Consider the following 20720-nt stretch of genomic DNA (forward strand, 5'->3'; position numbering starts at 1 on the left):
GTGACGTGTCGCCATCTGGTGGCAACGGAAGCAAATTACAATAATACGTCAGAGTCAAAGTTGACGCGCTACGTCATGACGCACGGAATCCAAATTTGCGCGGGTTCGCTGTTGTTATGAGGAGGCTGTCAACCAGCGGCTCACACACTTATAAATAAGAAGGTAACTGACGAAGCTATTGGTTTATATTTCATACTTTCATGAGTACAAGTCTTAATACTTTAAGTACCAACGGACAAAGTGAAAATATCTTCTGTAAGTTAACACTTAACGACCAACGGGCTGCCATGTTTGTTTTGGTTTTGTTACAGTTATCGGAAACATGTCCAAGAGAGAAGCGTTTCTAGAGGCCGCCTGTAAGGAACATGTGGAGGACTTCCTTCACTTCATCCAGCTTCACGTGAGTGTGTGTGTGTATGTGTGTGTATGTGTGTGTGTGTGTGAGAGAGAGAGAGCGAGATCACACACATCTCGGTATAAAGCTATAACATAAAACTACAAAATACAGCCTCCAAAATGAGCATAAAGTCTCTAGAATCTGGTATTTGAATACAAACATGATCTACAACTGGCAACTAAATGCAGACTAACCTTAAATATACCAAGTGTGAACTGCAGTACAGGTACAACTTGGGAATATACTTTAAATTTGATGAGCTCTGACAGTGTCTGCGCATTTTCTAACAGTCATCTACTACTAGGAATAACATGCTGTGTGGTAGTATGTTTCTATAGCTGTCAGTGTGTCTCAAGTCATTTCTCTCTTTGTCCGTGTCGCTGAGCAGAAGGACAAAGCGGAGCCCTTCGATGTGGAGGAGGTGGTGCAGGAGTTGTCCAGAGACCAGAGACTGACTCTCTGGGGAAAACTGGGTTCCCTCCTCCGGGACGTCCTGCAGGAGCTTCCTCCAGAGCGCTGGGCGGACGGCGGGGAAGAGGGCATGGAGGTGGAGTCGGCTGCGGACCCTGTGAGTTCACGGACAGTCGATGGCATTGCTATTTTATAATTCCGATAGACATTTTTGACAACATCCGCTGTTATTTGTTCCTTCAGACACATGTCATGGCCGTCGTGGATGGCGTGACACTAGTGGCTGACGTGTCCACAAAGGTCCTACAAGGCGGCGACGACTACAGTGCCCTTCTGGAGGTCATCCGCAGGCTTCACGGTCGGTGTCCTCGCTGATCTCTCTCTCTCTCTCTCTCTCTCTCTCTGCTAAATAGTTGTATCTTCAAGGTGGATCGATATGTTTTCAACTTCACGGTGATGTTTGCGTCTTTCCCCTCAGAGGTTCTGGTGTCGCTGCCGGTCTCCGAGGCTCCTCTGCAGCTCCACGTCCACACGCTGTGCGAGGCCTGGTGGAAGAAAGGCCTGAAGGAGAAGGAGCAGTTTGGCCGCACGGCTTTCCTCATCTCTCTGCAGAAGAGCTTCACTTTGAAGAAACCCGTCAGTATATGTCCTCAGTTATACATCAAACCAATCCTCATTGATGAGGTTCTCGCTCTCTATTCGTCTGAGTAGCTCTGATGCGTTCTCTCTGTGGTCAGGGTGTTGAGATCCAGAGAGTCTGGAGTCTCCACGATGTGCTTTTGAGTTTGGACTACACGTCGGAAGAAAACAAGCCGATCATCGACTTGTTGCTGCAGTGCTTTCATCGTCCTAATTACATCAGAAACGATGACGTGAGTAGAGCGATGTTCAGCCGCTGTGTGTGTGTGTGTGTGTTTGAGTCTCTGTTTTGTATCTTATTGTCGTGTGTTGTGATGATGTGTGTGTCGTCACAGGGAAAGCGGTTCCTGGTGTTTCTTTTCAGCTGGAACGTCGACTTCATCTGGGCTATTCACGGCACCATTAAAAACCAGCTGGAGTTCTATAGCAAGTAAGTCGCCTGCTTCGTTCTGTTTGATTGTAGGCCATGTTATCTCCATGTCGTTCACTCATACCTCCTCCTGTGCAGGACCATGACTACTCACATTATGGAGATCTACTTCAGAGCATGGAAGAAGGCCAGCGGGGACTTCCTGGAGACGATTGAGAGCTCGTGCGTTCAGGATTTGATGCAGAACGCGATCTTCCTTCGTAGAACGTCTCCCGTCTACACCAAAGTCCGCCAGGTGGACTCATTAGCTGCTTCATTTCTCGTTTTCCTCCAGCATTTAAGCTCATTTGGTGCACAGCATACTCACTTTGTGTGGTCTCCTTGCTCTCACACGCAGATTGTGAGCTATTTCCACTCAAGGAAAGGCTGCAACAAGGTGGACAAGATGCTCTGTAATCTCTACAAGCCCATTCTCTGGACAGCTCTAAGTGTACGGATACAGATTTCTAACTGCATACTAGTTGTTTTTTTTCGTATATTATTCTCGTCTAATGTGTTTCCGTTTTGATTTCTTCAGGTTCCAAACTTTGAGGTGCGCGCAAACGCCACTCTGCTTTTCACTGAGGCCTTCCCAGTCCACGACCCGGAGCAGAACAACAAGAATATAGATGAGGTCATTCAGAAGCAGCTGGACATAGCAATGGTGAGAGCACATAACACAGACACGCGGACACTGAGCTTTAAAGTGGCACTGTTACAAAACCGCCCGTGTCTCATCCTCAGGGCCTCCTTGATGACCCTCATCCCACCGTGCGCTCCAACGCTACTCTGGGAGTCTGTAAGATCCTGGCCAAGTGCTGGGAGCTCCTCCCTCCCGCAATCATCGCAGACTTCCTGAAGAAGCTGGTGATGGAGCTGTCGGCTGACAGCAGCTCCCCGGACGTCCGGTGCTCAGTCTTTAAGGTCAGTGTCTAGTCCTGGAGAACATCCACATGGGGCGCCTCGTAAAGCTCGATTCTTGTCCCGGGTTTTGTGATGCCAAGCTGTAAGCGTTATTTAACTGCACACATTAGGACAAATGGTTTCACTGGCAGTACGCAGGGTATTTAATGACTTGTGCTTTGTCTAATGTTCTCCCCAGTGTCTGACTATTGTCTTGGACAACAGTCTCAGCCATCCAATATTGGAAAAGCTCCTGCCTACTCTCAAGTACAGCCTTCACGACAACTCTGAGAAAGTCCGCATAGCTTTCCTGGACATGCTCATCAAGGTCAAGGCGGTGCGTGCTGCCAAGGTACTGTAAACGTGCACTCAGTATTCCCCCACATGAACAACGAAGGGAAACGTATTACTTGACCTGTCTCTGAAATACACATAGTGGCTAGACGGGTGCAAACTATGAAGTTCACACAAATCAAATAGTTGGCAAGCAGGTGCAGTCCTACACTTGTGATGCTGAAGACAAGTCTACGTGTACGAAGAGGTTTTCTTGTGTACCGCTCTCCAGTTTTGGGACGTGTGCAACATGGACCACCTGCTGGCCCGTCTGGCTATCGATTCCCATTCGGTTTCCAAGCGCATCGTCGAGCTGCTCTTCAAGTCCTTCTTGCCCGTCAACGAGTCGGAGAGGGAGTGGTGCTGCCGCTGCATCACCCTCATCCAGATGAACCCCATGGCTGCCAGGAAGTTCTACCAGCACGCCCACAAACACACGGCCCCCACCAACATAAGTACGTGCTGTGTTTCTGGAAGCCTTCTAAAAAAAAAACACACGAACTGTTGCATTTGTAGTTCGTTCATCGTTTTGTCTTCTCTTCCAGTAAAGCTGATGCTGGCCATTCGCCGCGTCGTGAACAGCTGCATCCAGACTGACTGTGACCTGTCCGAGGTTAGCGACGGCAACAAGGAGAACAGCGCAGTAAGACGGAGACATTAATCACTAAAGATAGTTACTTTATCTCCACAAATTCAACCTTATTACTAATAGTTTCATCTCTAATTTCATGTGTTGTATGAACTGTGGGACGGGCAAATCCATACAAAAGGTTGATATTAACGGTATTTAGTCACGATAAAATACGTAATTCAAGGTAACTGTCGCTACATAATTTGTCTGCTTGAATCCTCTTTTTTTTTTTCTTCTGTTGATCATATTTGATCCAGATGAGGTGAAAACACGTATGCTGTGTGTCTGAGTCCCTGCTTGTGATCTCAGCAGGCGGAACCTCTGCTGGGGAAAGACACGGCCGTCGTGTCCGGTCTGCTGGAGGTCGTGGTCATCCTGTGGAGGAGCGTCGCGAAGGCCCTGAAACAAAATGAAGAGGCCCAGAAGTACACTTTTGCCAAGTTTGGAAATGTCATGGCCAAGTATTTCCAGGCCTTTGAGGTACTTCAACCCCCCACCGTGTTGTTCTTCTTCCATGAATTAACAATGATTACTGTAAAGCTTTCTTGCTTTGTTTTTCCCAGGACGAGCGATGTACCGTTCCTCTCATACAGCTGGCCTCATTTATGCCCCCGGCTGCAGTTCCAACGTTCAGGTAAGCTGCGGCGCATCTCCTCGTCATCCCGTTCCGCTCTTGTTGTTTTGCTGTCTTAAGCCGGTCTCTCTCTCTCTCTCATCCCGCTCCCAGCTGTGGCGTCCTGTCCAGGCTGAGGAGGATGGACTCGGGAGCAGTGCCAGCGCAGTACGGCCAGCTGTTAGACTGCATGTGCGGCTGGGGCCAGGCCGCTGACATCCTGGAGCTCGTCACCGACTGGCTCTCCGAGGCTCTGCCCAAGAAAGGGGTCAGTCAGTGAGACACCGAAGGGCCTGAATTATGGTGTTGGGTTTCTCTGTGAGCATCCGTCGTTACTTTTTTTGTAAAACTCCTCTTCCTTTTTAACTTCAGGACAACACCAAACGGAAGGTGCGTATCCAGGAGACGGTGGAGGCCAAACCAGACCTGGCCCTGGCCTACCTGGAGTACCTGTTCAGCCACACGCTAACACGGGAGAAAGTCCTGGCTCTTGGTCCTCGACCTCTGAAGCAGCTCCACACAGTTCTAGGAAGCTGGAGGGTACGTTGGATGTTATTCATCAGTGTTGGATGTTTAAACAGACCCGAGTGTGTTCCCCTGCTCGAATACATTCATCTTCAGCATTTATACCGAGAGTAGATAAACGTATTTCAATATCTGTCCCAACAGTCGGTGCTGGACGCTCACCTCAGCTCCGCCGCTGAAGATCCCAAAAGTCCCGGTGTGCAGACGGCACTGAAGGTCTTCATGCATCACGGACGTCTCGGTGCACATCTGCAGCACAGCGTGAGTTTCTACGTTTGCACCCGTTGCCTCTCATCCCAGTTTATCTCTTTTAAAAAGATGAAGCCCTTTTGTTTCTGTCCCAGTCCTCAGAGGGTCGAGACTACCTGCTCTCTCTGGAGCATGTGGCAGCGTGGGTAGCTGAGAGGGTGTTGCCCCTCCTGGCGAAACGTACCAGCGATGATGATGAGGAGGAGGAGGAGGATTCAGAGAAGTTTCAGCCACTTGCTGCACAGATAACCGAGGTGAGCTCTATTGTTACTAATGTAAACATTAAGCAGATTTCCATGTCTTCAGTACAGGACTGTAGACTGGGAAACGTCCACTAAAAGGATTAATTGAGCCCAAACAAATGCGTGTCGGGAATATATTATATTGAGCTTTGCCCGACTGTAATTAGTGAAGCCAGAATGACCTGCTGAATGTGCGGGGCTGCATTAAGCAACGTCATTTAATTTGGGCAAGTGTGTGTGTGTGTGTGTGTGTGTGTGTGTGTGTGTGTGTGTGTGTGTGTGTGTGTGTGTGTGTGTGTGTGTGTGTGTGTGTGTGTGTGTGTGTGTGTGTGTGTGTGTGTGTGTGTGTGTGTGTGTGTGTGTGTGTGTGTGTGTGTGTGTGAGATCTCCATTAAGAGAGCTGAGACATACTTCTCCAGTGTGATTTTTAGGCACACAAAGTGGGTACATTTTCATAATAGAATATTACAGCTGCACATAAAAATGTGTTGAAGTGAATTATTGTTTGGTCATTATATCTTTCACCACAACATTTGACAACCTCAAATAGAAACCCCAGAGCTCTCGGTATTAGACAATTGTAATATTTGTGATACCTGTCGATACGGAACATAATTGTGCAGCTACTGTGAGATCGTTGGGGGGCCAGGACTCTCGGTTGTGCCCGGTAAATTTAGACTCCTCATCACACACACTTGTGTACATGCCTGGCTCGTGCTCGTACTGCCCACACTGAAACGGGCTTATTTTCTTTTATTTGTGACATTATTCTCCCGCCTGTCACCACATGACTGCTGCGGACAGAAATAACCCTGTTTCAGTGCCCGTCTTATTAATGCTGTAGGCAGCTCCTGCAGGCCACCAGCTAGCAGTATAAACCAACGTTTTACTGAAATGTAGCTCCACAATAACTCGGCCTCATCTCGATTCATCGTGATGATGATGATGATGATGATGATGATGATGATGATGATGATGATGATGCATTTTACCAGAGTTTCCTGTCGGTGTGCCGAGACGTTCTACTTGTGGGTTTGGCCGACGAGACGTTCAAGGGTCAAATCCTCCACTTGTGCTCGCTCACCCTCCTCTCAGGTGAGTGTTTCAAATGTCTTTTTCAGTGAAAAAATACAGCAAGGGTACTAATACTTTCACTTCTAACAGTCCTGCTGCATCACGTTCCTTTACTTGAGTCGGCCTCTTTACAGACGATGTATTTTCCCTCGTGTGTCCAGAGGCAGGCTACCTGTGTATTCCTGCGGTGCTGCTGATTTTGAAGGAGGTGGCAGACGGCTACGCACCCGAGGACGTCAACCACCACCCGGCTGAGGAGCACGAGGAAGATGCGGCCACTGTTGTTCTGAGTGTGGTGGCCAACATCTTCCAGAAGATCGTAGAGCTCCTGGCTCGCCGTCTTAGGAAGGAACCAGAGGAGGGAAAACAGGTACGCAGACTCCAAGTGTGTCGATTTATTTCTTTTGTCACGACCTTATGTTGTACATAAACTACACTTGTTTATTTCTTACTTCACACCAGCTGTTTTCTCTCTAGTTGTCAATACATCAGATGTTTTTTTTAATTCTTTTTTTAACAAGCTGTCAAACTGTGCAGTGGTCCACGCTTTCATTTCTTGTGTTAAGAATATCTCCCTCTCTGTGCTCCAGCTGTGTCAGTCGGCCGTTCCCGGCCTGGCGGACTTCCTCCAGGCGGCACAGGCCTGGGACAAAGCGCCTCTCTGCGGGGTCTTCTCCACTCTCTTCGCCGTCATCGTCGTGGAGAAGAGACATTTGCTTCAGAAGGTTCGGCCGACCTGCCGGAGCGTTTTTTGGCCTTTTCCCAATATATCGCACACGTCCTGGGCGACCTGAACGATGACGTTCTCGAGCAATTAAATCAAGGCAGTGATGAATGCGGCTGTGCTCTTGTGTTTTTTTTTTTTTAAGATTACCCACCCTGAAGAGGTGATCACCCCAGAGTCGGTGGAGGACATGCCTCCTCTGTCCAGCGTCCTGCTGTCTGTCATCCTCAAATCGTCGTCTCTTACCAGGTGAACATCCTCCGTCCACTTTCTCTGACTCGCACTGTGAACATGCCCTCCGCTTTTAGGTTAACCTGTTTCTCGTGCTTGAACTGAATGTAATAAATATAGCTTTGTTTTGTTTTTGAACGTGTCCTTTTAGGGCATTTTTGACAGAAGTCAGCTCTTCTTGCGACTCTGAGGCCATCAGCAGTCTGAATGAGATGGCCGCCGTCCTGCACGTGTTAGCGGTCATAAGCCACAGTGAGTTTACGTGACATGATTTTGTTTCCCCGGTCATTAAAAAGAGCAGATCCGACATAATGTTTTGCTCGTAAAGATAAATCACAGTTTGTTACATGTGACACTTTTAGCGGGGCAGTCTAAAGCGGGTTTGAAGAGCGCCGCCACATCTGTCCAGCTGCAGATTCACAAACACGCAGTCGCATCTGAAGACGCCAGAGACATCCAGAGGTTAGTGGGGACACGAGACACTTGTGATGCTCTCTTTAGATAAATAAATTCATTGTTCTTTTGGTGTATGTCATGACTAACCTTTCTCTCCTCCCCTCCCACAGGCTTATTTATGAATCTTCTGTGAAGACCTTGAATGAAATTCTGGATTTATGAGTTGACCTGTTTTGATTTGTAACATCTGCTTCTCGTTTGTATTTTATGAAGCTGAGGAGAGCAGGGTAATGTCTGCTGTGCTGTTTGCATTACAGACTTTTCAGTTGCTGGCAGACAAGGATTACAAACAATTAAATGTTTCAACTCCACTGACCGGGCTTTTTAAAATCAATATGTTTTGGATTGAATCTGAAGCTGGGGGGACGAGTGACTGTCTGTCTGTTTTCCCAGATTGGCTCCACTTCTCTTTGTTTATTTATTTCTCGACGGCACACACTGCTCAAGTCTCGTCTCTCAGGCTTTGTGCATTGAAATACACTTTCTTAGATTGAGTGTTATTCTTCTTAAAAGCTTTTGCTCCACTGTTGTTTTTTAAGAATTTCATATAAAATACATATATTTTTTCATGTCTCACTATCTATCTTTGTGTATCTGTTGGTCTGTCACCTGTAGCTCTTGTCTATTAAGAATAAAACGATCCGCATCAATCAACCTACACTCGATGGTTATTTCTTTCTCAGGCTGCACAGCGGTTTGCTGAGTAATAACAAACAATCATCTTCTCTCCTCTCTTTATTCTTAAAGAGGAGTGGCTCCTATTGTCAGAACTCGCATGCTGTTTTACTTTAGTCAATATTTGATTGTGCACCCCAGTGCAAGTAAATGTCACTGTTCTGCAGAACGTAAATAACATTTTGATTATTCATTCCTCTTTGAAAGACGTGTTGGATTGATTGCAAGTCTCATTTTCAAGAGGCTACTTTTACTATATTTGGTCAGTTGATCATGTAATCTACTGTGGTGGAAAGTAACTAAGTACACTTACTCAAGTGTGGTACTAAAGAGCATTTCTGAGGTACTTGTACTTGATTCATTTCAGAGGCAAATGTACTTTTACTCCCCTGTATTAATCTGTTGGCTATTGTTACTTGCAGATTAAGATCGGTTTATAGAATATGAATATATATAGAAACAACATGTTTCATTGTCATAGATTGAGTTACCCAGCAGTACATATAAAGTAAACATTAACTGCTCAACAAGTACTTCTAATTTTTATACTTTTAAGTAAATCTAGCTAAATCATGTACTTTTACTCAAGTGAGACTTTGAATACAGAACTTTTACAAGTAATGAAATATATCTACAATGTCGTATTGATACTTTTATTCAAGTAAATGATCGGAATGCTTCTCCGGTAATATGTTGCTCAAGGAAATGTGGATGCACTTGTACTCTAAAATCACTAGAACAGGGTTTAAAGGACTATTATAGTTATATTGACTCATGAGTGGTACTTTGTAGTTTATGTATTTTTATCCCTAATAGTATATTACTGTGAGATGGATATAGATAGATGGATGAATATGTGTGTTTGTAATCTTGTCAAGTTAATAAAATGAGCCAATTAATCCGAACTTCCTGTAGCAGTTTATTGTGGCATATGTGGACCTTTTTTTTGGTATCTTTGTGTATGCCACGGTATTGGTTTGGTTGCAATTGTGCTCTAAAAATCACTATAATAATAATAATAATAATAATAAATGACCCACCCAAAAAGACTATAAAACATGTAGTTTTATGTATTTCTGGCATTTTTGCTGTAAACTGTCCTAAAATCAAAATCTGCAACGGTACATTTATTTTTCTCAGCCAAGCTAATAAGATGTAACCCTCCTTGTGTTTTTTTGTGATCATTCAGTAAACATCCATCCATCCCTCTCTCATCCGTGCGTCCAGGGCGCTGTTTCGAGCTGCGCGCATCAACCCTCCTCACCATGTGTGTGTTTGACGTCAGAAACTTAGGAGGGGCTCCTCCGTGAAGCTGGTTGCCGTTTTGTGGTGCTGAAACAACGCCTGTGTTGTGTTGCCATTTAGCGGTATTTCATTTTATTTCTTCCCCCCACGTTTCTCCTCAAACATGCCTCTTTAGACCGAGTGTCGTCCGAGCAGCTCACCCCTGAGTCGGCGTTAGTCATGCTGTTTTAGCGGAGGTGCGCGATGGATTAGTAGTACTGTATTTAGGCAGCAGCGGCATGGATTCACCGTGGTGTCCCATCCTCTTCGCTGCACTGGCTGTCAGCCTCTGCTCCTCACCTGCACTCGCTGACAGAAAATTTGGTAAGCAATCGCGTTTAATTTTGTCCCGTTATAATTATAAACCAATAACCCTATTCTAGGCATGTGTTGTTTAAACTGTATAAACTGCCCGGGGGGCTAAATCCACCTGAGTGGCTCGGTTTAGCTGGGTCGTTTAAACAAACATTGCAAAAGTTGCTTTATATTACAGTTTATTATTGTATTATTATTTGCACATCGCCCTTTTCTTGTTATTTCCTAAACTTGTGTTTGTGCTTTGGTGTGGCTGTTTGGATGAGATCTGAAGATCCAACTGGAAAAGTTACATAATCTATCAAGGCCCAATGCATGACATGTTTACTGGGAGACTTATGTAATGAACCACGGTATTTATCTTAACTGCTAGTTTCATCAAAACACTTAACACTGTAAGAAAAACGACAACTTTTGCAGCCAATAATGAGTTTCACCTTCAGATTGATACGCTATAACTACAATAAGGCATGTTAGATATGGGTTTAATGGCTTTTATACCCATAGAAATGACTCTACACGTGCCCTTAAGGAACATGCAATTTTAAATCCACTTCAATATTTAATGATAAACTATGCCTCCTCAAGAAAGGGGCATCTTTCATGCAGCCCTGTTTCATTTGTAGGCCCGGTTGTGTTGTCATTACCCTTGATTTGTTCTTGCCTCAGTCACTCCACTGTAATTTGAAAAAGTATGGCGCATGTCCAAAGTATGGCATATTAGAGAAGCCGCTGGGATAATTGTGTCCTTTGGTTAGACAGAAAGTGAATAGAGGCCCTCATTTTACTGTTTCAGGTGTGTGTGTGTGTGTGTGTGTCTGTGTGCGTGTGTGCGTGTGTCTTACCACCTCCAATTTACACCTGCGTAATCACACTTACTGGTACAGGATCTGCAGTGACACATGACCGTATAAACTTTATAATGAGAGGCAAATATAGGTCTCAGGTTGGCACTCCTGCTCTGTGATGATTCATACCGGCACCGAGCTGCATCATATTCTTTATATTTAGAAGCAGAGGGTGTCTATCCACTGTTAATTATTATTTTTTTATATTCATATGTATAATCTTATTGGCTATAAAGCCAGCAAACATAATATAGAAAGGACAAAACTTGTGATTTGACACATTTTTTTTTTCCTCTTATAAATTGGTTCATTTATGCGTACAATACTTTTGAATGAGTCAGTGTTTATTCCCAGAGTGCATTTCTCTCATTGAATTCTCAGCATGATTTTCCTCTGTGTGCCGAAGAGGTCTCCATTGTCGGCGTGTGACTGGGAGTTAGAGGTGGTTATTGTTTTTAATGAGTCCCACTGTGGATTACGCTGTGTCATTGGAAAGCTTGGGATCAAGGTGTGCTGCTGTCATGTATATCTATTATCTATATATCTAATAACAGTGCATATATATATATATGCATGGGTGTGTTAGTGTGGCGGAGAGACAGCGAGAGCGTGCTGTGTGTGGGTGTTTATGTCCTGACTGTCTGAGAGCACATGAAAGTCAGACGGGGAGAAATAAGTCTGCAGCTGCATGCTCTGAATGGGAAATTATTGAGCTGCAAAAAAGTGTAATCGGTGGTGTGAATTTGTCCCTGTGCATGAGGTTAAAAACATGGAAACTTTTCAATTTCATAGCGCCTGAAAATTGGTGTCATCTCTTTAGCCTTTTTGAAATATTTAATGCACTTCAACAATCGCCCACACTTATTAACAGTTCACAGAATTTGACTTTTTAATACATAAGCTCTTGTGTAAGTGGTAATGTGCAACAAAAATAAATATTGGGTTTACGCTCAAGCCAAACAATATCCACATATTTGGTCAAATTTAGTCACAGTAAGAATTAATCTCACTTTTTGGCATCAGTTTTACCATACTAAATAAACTGCTATAGAATAAAACACCACTATAAAACAGTATCTAGAATTGTCACAGAGAGACAGACATCTAGAAAGCTAACGCTAACGTAGGGGAGATCGTGGAGGAGATGTATCTAGTTTAAGCTAGCAGGGGAGATAGCCACGGCTAGCCTTTGCTAAAGCTATAAGTTTACCAACTGAGTTTTTCTAAATATCTATTTTGATCAGCTAACATCTTGATAATCCAGTCTATTATTCCACATAGTTACATGAGATGGTAGTTAAATCCAATCATGATGGAGATAAAAATCCAGCTGAACTCTTGATAACGGTAACTAGCTTAGCAAGGTAGCAGTTAACCGACATCTTAACTTTCGACTCCAGTGGAATTAAATGACTTTGTATGGTTAAACTACCGTAACATCAAATAGTCTTGTTTAATCTATCACATTTTGAATTAATGCATATATTGATAAACAATATCTTTATAGCACTTTTCTTAACAAATTCATTTTAATATGTTAGCTAATAGTTGAACAGACGGACACCTAGCAAAACAGAAGTACCTGAAGAAATAACTAATTTATCTGCATTTTTAAGTCTTGTAGGTAATATGGCACTTATGTAAGTATTGAATAACTCCAAACGGGGCATAAAATAAAGGCATTATAACCTTTCTATCTGTTGCCACGAGCCTGATTAAATCTTTGAACCCATTTTTCTCAATTTCACTGCTTATATAGTTCTCTGCATTCGGTCGGTAGGCCTAGACGTGTAGATCAAGTCTGCCTCACATGGTTCAGATTCACCATGACCCTTACAGGATTACATAAACAGCAGTAAAATGTTAAGACATGCGGTTTGGTCTGATCATCCATACTGTCTCTTCCAGGATGACGTTCTAGTCTTCCATCAAACGGTAGAGGTCATGGACGGGTTAACGTGTTGTACTTTTCTGTGCTTTCATGCTGGGGTGACTCAACAACCAGCCTTGAGACCAGTGCCTTGAAGCCAGGCATAATTCAAAAGCATGCTTGAGAATTAGCCAAAGGGTGGTATTGCTACCAGTGGGAGGTGTTTGACAAAAATAAACAACACTGTTACGTGTTAATTATGTCATAAAATACATCCTGGAAGGCTGTGTAAAGTTTTTCTTCTGATGAAAGAGGGAAAAAAAGGATGGCATTAAATCGAAGATTGGAATCTTTTCCGCTAAGCTTTATTTTAAGAGTGCATTAAGGTTAATCCCCTGTTCACACTAAAATAGGAAGAATATAATTTGAATAATTAATTAATTGACTACCGGAGAGCACTCTGCCAATGGAAAATTTGCAGAAATTGATTTGTTTGCGCATTAACACTTTAGCGCTTTACAATCAGTGTTGCTATGAGGCCTGTTGTTAAAATTCTGATCAGCATCTCTTTTTTGTTTGCAGAGGTTTGGCAGCGTCCTGAAACCCAATAACAACCACTGAAAACCCTGTAGTTACTGACAGGCAGCCGTTCTCCAGCTGCAAGGTCATGTTTTGCTAGCAAGACAAATACTTCCAGCACGTTTGTTGAACAGCTAAAATAGAGAAATATCAATCGAATAAACCACAAGTTATTAAGTTTTGAATAGCTTTTTGGGATTTAATGAAATGAAGATAGCAATCCAACTCCCACCAGAGTGTTGGCCCTATTCTAATAATGCATCCACAAATCTAGCAAGAACAGGGAGTTCAGACTCGTATAATATTTCTCAAAAGTGAGACTGCATGAAAAAATACTTAATCGCACCATATTGATCGTGTTGATTACTAAAAGCCTTGTGTAGCATTTGCAACAGACTCAAAGGATTCTCTCTCAGCTCACCTAAACCCGCTCTAGAAATGGGCGAAATTAAGGAGTGCTATGTGTGTATTGATGGATAAAGATATGTGACAGCTTCGCTTATTTCCAATATGTACATGGAGACGTTGTCCTTTAAGGCTGTGCTGCAGGGTCTTTTCATTATGGCTGGCTATCAGCAGCCATCTTCTAATATACCCAGACAAGTTAGATTTGATTCATAGTCTGCTGAGCTTTATCTATTTTGCCGCGGGCCTCTGTCTTCCCATAGATATCAGGACTGAGTGGTGATATCGCCTATCTTATAGTGGTTATAAATCATCTGAGAGGATTGAAATGTGCTCTGACATGAGGATAGGCATTTTACAACTGTGTGGATTATGATCATGGTGTATATCCAAGGGAGTTTAGACATCTTGCTTCACTGGAGGTGCTTTGTTTTCATCATATGTGGTTTGTGTTGTCTTATTATTTCCTGAGTTGCTAGGACACTCCCTGTCTGTCCCAGGGGAGCAGTCATTTCTATGTGGTTCATCCTGGGAGCGAGCTTACTATAGTTTACATAAGACAACATCGAGGCTGAGAAGTGTGAGTATCTATGTGAAAGGAGGGAAATAGAAGAAATATAAGTGTATATATATCAAATCACGAATAGGTCTCACATTTAGTTGTTTGATCTGTGCCAGAATAGGATTGGAAACAAGTATTTACAGCCATTCTAGCGGCTGTAAATAGTAAACAGTGTTTTTTGAGGTAAATGCTATATTTTGCATGCTAGTATGCTCACAGTGACGTTGTTAAAATGCGGATCTTTAGCTTATCTTACAAAACATTTTCCCATTAACACTAAACACAAAGCATATTGGAGGGTAGTGGGAATGGTTGTATAGTTTTGTGGGTATTTAGTCATAAATCAGACTTTTGGCAAATTAACATTTTGACTTGATGATGACGCTAGAGGAAATGTGAAGGGATCATCAAAGTAACCTCATTCATCCTGAGGGGGACATGAATGTGTGTACCGACTTTCATGGCAATTCATTAATTAAATTAATTACATATTTTCTTTTTTTTTTTTAAACCCAGCAAATGTCAACCTCATTGTGGCGAAAGAAAAAAAAGTCAGACAATCACCAAAGTCTGTAGGATTCATCCTCTGGGGACCATGATTGTCTGTGCAAGATTTCATGGCAATCCATCCAATAGCTGTTTAGATATAAGAGTCTGGACCAAAACAGCCCAACACTGCCATCCCTTGAGCTCGAGCAAGGACCAATCCTTCAATCAACTGTGTAAACTCACAATCAGACCACATATCAACAAGCCCTCAAAGGCAGACACTTCTGATTAATGAAAACTCTCATTTCTAAAACAACTTGAAGGCTGTCTTAAACCCTCATCATAGTTAAAGTAAAAAACTGATACAAGGACACAAAACTAATAGGACTGCCAAAACAAGTAAAACCCCACCGTGGTGTCTCAGCAAAGGTCGCAGTGCATTTCTCGTATCTCTTCGGACGTCCGTCATCTCGACTGAACTGGTGAAGGGTCAGCTAGTGTCGGCCTTCAGTTCAGACCGTGTTGACACTTTGGACGTGGTGCTTTTCTATATTTCACTAAAAGGCTTCGACTCATCCATTAAACGTCAAACATACTTATTGGATGAGATGTTATGGTGCAACACGGCCTTTCTTTGTGCACATGGCTGCGCAGGATGGTTAAATGAGCATTTGGTGTGTTGTTTGCAAAGTCTGTTTTTCCTAAATTAATAATCTCAACAGCTGCAGCATTCGATGCGAGTGTAATTGGTCTAATGTCAAGATTGTCCCCTATCATCTGTCGTTGAATGTGATCTATGCCTATCGATTCTAACTGATAAACAGTGTTAAGCAACCTCTTCTCAGCTGCACTGAACCAACACACAGCTGCTGCGGCCTTGCAGACTGATAAGCTATTCATGAAGTGTCGCTGTGTTTCCAATATATAAGATTCTTTAGTTAATTTCAAAGTTGCAGCCTTTTAAAGAGTAAGCACCGACTTTGCGACACAAAGCAGGCTGTGTATTCCTGGCTTGGGATGCTGCCACGGCTGGTGTGATAACAGACGAAGCGCGATGTTTCTCTGTGACTCAACAGATGCTCGGAGGAGTGTGTTAGCTTTGAGTGGTTATTGAGACGAGGGAGTGGGAAGCAAAGCGGCTGGCTGCGCTTCTGTGTCTTTCCCCGACAAATGTCAGCGGCTCTTGAGAGGAAGGAAGTCAGAACTGTGTCAGATAGACGTGTCGAGGCAATCCATTCTCGTTATTCTCTTTCCTGCTTCGGTTCAAGGTGAACCTGGAAGAAATTCTGGGTTAAGGAGGAAGAGTGCCACCAGAGAGGCAAGGGAAGGTTGTGAGGACTGCTCTCCTTTTACCCGCTAATCTAAATTAAATGACATTTCAGGAGAGGCTTTTTACTCCTTGGAGACTTGTCAGCTGTAAAAGTATGATGCACAATATGTTGGTTAAATAATTTCCCCACTTGTATATACAGTAGCAGTGCACAACACTTTCTCACCTCGCCATATACCTGAGCTTCAACGCTCGTGACACAACATCCTCGGGCATTACAAGGGAGGTTCAACGGCCCTTTTCACAACTGTTTCCTTCGGTTCAAATCACACGGTGCTTGTAAAGAGGTCAGTGTGAAGGTTGCCTCTGTGTTGCGGAGCCAAGGTATATAATGAGGACAATAACACGGTAATGAGGATTCTGAAGGCTGCGAGTCGAGCACCAGAATTAATCTATACTATCTCAGCTGTGATTAAAGCAGTAATGTGTCTGCTCCGTGTTAGGGGGATGCTGATTAACACTCCAGACCATTTCTCAGTGCAGCAGGGAGACAGAATGACTGTTGGGAGGAAGCAAGGCAAGGGCATGATGCTGAAAATCAAATAGCGGGAGGTATTTTCCTATTTCTGCGACTAATTGATTTGACCACTGTAGTCTGCAAAATACATTAGGGACATTCTCCTGGCAAATTTGCCTCTAATCCACCAAAAACACTCCACATCCAGCTCTTATGAAACAAGCTGTTTGTAACATTTTTCAGAAACAACCAGTGTGATTGGCTGGCAATACTGCAGGAATCTCCCAATTCATCCTCGTTGTTGAAGCATTACAGACGTTTTAACGAACCTTGCAGCTGCGCTCATCAATATTTGTACATAAACAATGGATCACCACTCGTGGTGAGGATGATTACCGGACTCTGCTGTACCCCGCAGGTCTATAGAGCTTTAGTGTCTTTCAGCTCATTGTTTTGGCTTTATGGCCTTCAACTTTACTGTTTGGGTTCAGTCTTCTTGCTCTCAGATAGAATACAACATCAGGATAACAATAACAGGACAAGAAGTAATACTTTATAAGGTATCATGTCAAAATTGTGTTTCTAGCTCGTTCCACTGCCCCCCCCCAAAAAATAAGTTGATGCAAGTTTTTGTTTCAAACATTTAAACCTGATTAAGATCCAATTTGGATTGAAACGTAGTCAATACATCGTGGCATGCACATGCCTAGCACCTATGTGATGTGCTTATAATTAATATATATTAATATTATTTCCATTTGTCAAATCCATCCCAAAACGAGACATTTTCATTAAATCTTTCTGTTTAATATACATTAAGTACCGTAACTACTTTTCAGTTTATCTGTGTGAAATGTCGGTTGTGTCTATTATTTGCATAGTCCAATGCAGATATTCAACTTAGCGCTGGGTGACAATAATATGTCAGGAGTGCAGTTTTAGGTGAGACAGAATGGGTTCAATATTTAAAATGCCTCCTCGTGTTCGGACAGATGTTTAATCAGCTGGAGGAAAGCCCTTCATACATACAATTGTGGACGACAGTATTGTAATGAATCATCCATTAATCTAAGCAAGAACAATCGTTGTTTTAATTGTATTAAAACGCTGTATTTAATGAAAAAAAGTCTGTCAGTGAAAGAGACAAAACTGATGGGTTTGCCTTTCCCTGAGTAATGAGCAGTGGTCTGAGTGGGTAGAAGTGTGGATCCAGTTTCATGCTAAAGGAGTTCCCAAATGGCCCTCGCTCTGATTTGACACAAGCAAAGGTACTTCACTCCACAAGTGATGCAGCCGAGCAGTTTCACTAAGAGTTATTAAATTACCAAATGCAAACAAGAATGACCCGAGTGCACCTGCATTTAAATGTTTAGTTTCCATCCGTGGGGAAAGTATAGGACCCAAACACTTTTGTGCGACCTGCACTTCAAATGAGGTTCAACTGTTAAACCTTGTACTCCATCTGGAGGAGTTGAGATTTCCCTCGGGGCCGGGTTGTGTTGGTTCACTTTGAGCTCCTCAGGAGGACGCTTGGCTGTTTGACTTGCTCCGGTTCCGCACTTAAACGCGCAATCGCACCTCAGAAGAGGGGAGAAAATCAAATGTCTGAATCATTCAACGCGGGTCAGAGAAAAGGTCAAGTCGGGCCTATTTCTGGGTCCTCCGCTGCCGCAGTGACGCTGCCATCTTTAATTCATGGCCGCTGTCTGGGCTGTCACCTAGAGCTGGCAGCTGAGTGACTAAGAGTGACCGGCCTGCCTGGGAATTGTTTGACAAATTCTCTGGAAAATGGATGAGAAATGTGTTTAGTTTCACGCCTCTGGACGTCAGATGGTTCTAATGTCAGGTTCCCTCTTCCATCAAAGTGACCTCAAAGCGCCTTCTAATTATTCATGTTTTTAAAATAACTTTAGATGTATTCTCTGATGCAATACACTTTCCCTCAAGAAAAAGTTTGACATTTTGGGAAACACACTCATTTGATTTCTTGTGGAGAGTTAGATCAGAACATGTCTACAATATGAAAGCTACAGCAGGCCCAGGCTAGCTGTTCCCCCTGCTTCCAGTCTTTGTGCTAAGCTAAGCTAACTGGCTGTTGTGCGTTGCTTTATATTCAGCGCAAAGTCATGAGAGTAGTTTCGATCTTCTCATCTCGCTCTCAGCAAGAAAGCAAATAAGTGTATTTTTCTCAAAGTTTCAAACTTTACCTCTATGCACAAAATTGATCTGTAAAATAATATAAACCTCAACAGTAGCGTTGAGCGTGTTTCACCCCACAAAGGTTTTCTCATGAAATGTCGGTGCACAGAATGTCACGGCATTATTTAAACTACTGTTATAACAGCGTCTTGTCATGTTAAGATGAAAAGTGCATGAGGAGTGTATGAAAATATTGAGCTACCATTGCTGAAATGTGAAGTGCAGCTCTTGACAGGAACAGACCTCTCGGAGCAGACAAAAGCTTGGAGCCATCTTTAATTTTAGCAGGAGAGCGCCTTAATGACACAAGCTGTTTAAATCTGCGGACATGGTGTCAAGCTGATGCTAATTTGCTTGCAGGTGATGTTCTTCTCGGCTGTCCTTGCTCCAGCCGCGCTCCCTTTTCAATTCACTTGCACTTTTATTGCCGCTGTCACCCGCTGCACTGTTCTGAAATGGCTTTTTTGGCATGCAGTACAGGTGTGTGAGTGTGTGTGTGTGTGTGTGAGTAAAAATGAGTCAGGTGTCCTTGGTCGCAGCTTATAATTATAATAAAAGATATGTCGGTGGCCCCAGAGAGTGAGTGAAATATGTCCTAAACTGCAGCAGGCTCTGGGAGTGGCTGTCCTCACTGCCAGATTCCCAGCATCCTCCTTGGCCCCCCAGACATCACAGATGGTTTCCCGGCACCGGCGAACCACCTGTGAGGGGAAAGTGAACGATAAAGTCTCTGACTTCTTGTTCAGCCTTGGGTTGAGCCTCATCAGGACATATTCAATGTTCCAGGCAAGGTCGATAATGTACACGTGGAGCTTATCTGAGATATTAATGTGGTTATATCATTTTCTAATGAGAAACTCTCCGTCATTCTAATGTAATTGCTTTTCCTTAAATGACCTTAGATGAGCTTTTCCCTTTAAACACTCTCCTCTCTGATTTCACGCCCCCGAAGGTAGACACCCATGTTGTTATGTCCCTGACACGCCGCGTAGCTGAAATTTTACCTTAAGGTGAATTGTGTGTGTGTGTGTGTGTGTGTTAATCCTTGCTTACATATACAGCCGATGCACTTGCTGCCCTTAATAGCAGTCTGTGGTAATAAGGCAGGCAGGGGGCATCATTGGAAAATGTTTCTCTGCTACAGTACTGTGAACAGAGGCTTTTGAGAGGTTTAGGCCATAGTTAATTAATTCAAATTCTTGCATGCATTTCTGGAAGTGTTTTTATGCAAAACCTCTCTAACATATTGCATTTAATTTGCAATGACAGATTGAGAAAAAAACACTGGGATTTCTCTGATTTCAAAGAATGATGAGAATACAGGCCAGTAACTACCAGTATATCTGAAAGCTGTGAATTTACTGCATCCATTGACCTCCTGGATTCTCCTTGTACTTGTAAATTAGGTCACACTATTTTGGGAGGGGAAGCTTCTGCACATTTACAACACCTGGACTTAGCTCACATCTAGTGCTGCGAAAGACTAAACTCATTATCCATTAATCTGGAATTTATTTTGATGATTAATTGATCGTTAAGTCAAAAAAATCTCAGGAAATAGTGAAAAATGCACTTTTCCAGAGCTCAAGAGGACGCCTGAAAATGTATTATTTTGTCCAGATGTTTAGTTTACAATAACTTAAAGCTCACAAAGCTGTAAATCTTCACATTTGAGAGCCTGATCAATTATCTAGAGCTGCAACAATCAGTCATTTAAGAATATTTACTAAAAGTATGTTCATTCATATGTTGTTTTACACATTAGTAAAAGCAGTTTACTAGTTTCAGCTTTTCAAAAGGTACTATGTGCCGTTATTTGCAGTCTTCTGTGATCGTAAACTAAATATATTTGTGTTAGTTTGAAGATGTC

The 20720-nt window shown here is 43.1% G+C and overlaps 2 protein-coding genes across 2 annotated transcripts in view; both read left to right on the forward strand.

Moving 5' to 3' along the window:
• Positions 1-322: 322 nt before the first annotated feature.
• Positions 323-8445, forward strand: ncapg2 (non-SMC condensin II complex, subunit G2; the record flags this gene model as incomplete). Its single annotated transcript, XM_079181039.1, has 26 exons — positions 323-400; positions 786-965; positions 1052-1166; positions 1287-1444; positions 1546-1680; positions 1783-1877; positions 1956-2112; positions 2215-2307; positions 2395-2520; positions 2601-2780; positions 2959-3111; positions 3325-3547; positions 3638-3735; positions 4033-4203; positions 4287-4357; positions 4451-4604; positions 4709-4876; positions 5006-5122; positions 5206-5364; positions 6348-6447; positions 6588-6796; positions 7017-7151; positions 7296-7399; positions 7533-7633; positions 7744-7843; positions 7948-8445. 26 exons carry the CDS (start codon positions 323-325, stop codon positions 7997-7999), a joined length of 3432 nt encoding a protein of 1143 aa, XP_079037165.1. The 3' UTR covers positions 8000-8445.
• A 1590-nt stretch (positions 8446-10035) lies between these two features.
• The window catches only part of ptprn2 (protein tyrosine phosphatase receptor type N2), a gene marked incomplete at both ends in the record, with an annotated part of 111910 nt that continues 101225 nt past the window's right edge, over positions 10036-20720 (forward strand). Inside the window, one exon of the mRNA XM_079181270.1 lies at positions 10036-10120. Within this exon, the coding sequence (XP_079037396.1) occupies positions 10036-10120 (85 nt within the window). The remainder of the gene's footprint in view (positions 10121-20720) is intronic.

The sequence above is a fragment of the Pholis gunnellus genome, assembly GCF_910591455.1.
Source record: "Pholis gunnellus genome assembly, chromosome: 20".
NCBI lineage: Eukaryota > Metazoa > Chordata > Actinopteri > Perciformes > Pholidae > Pholis > Pholis gunnellus.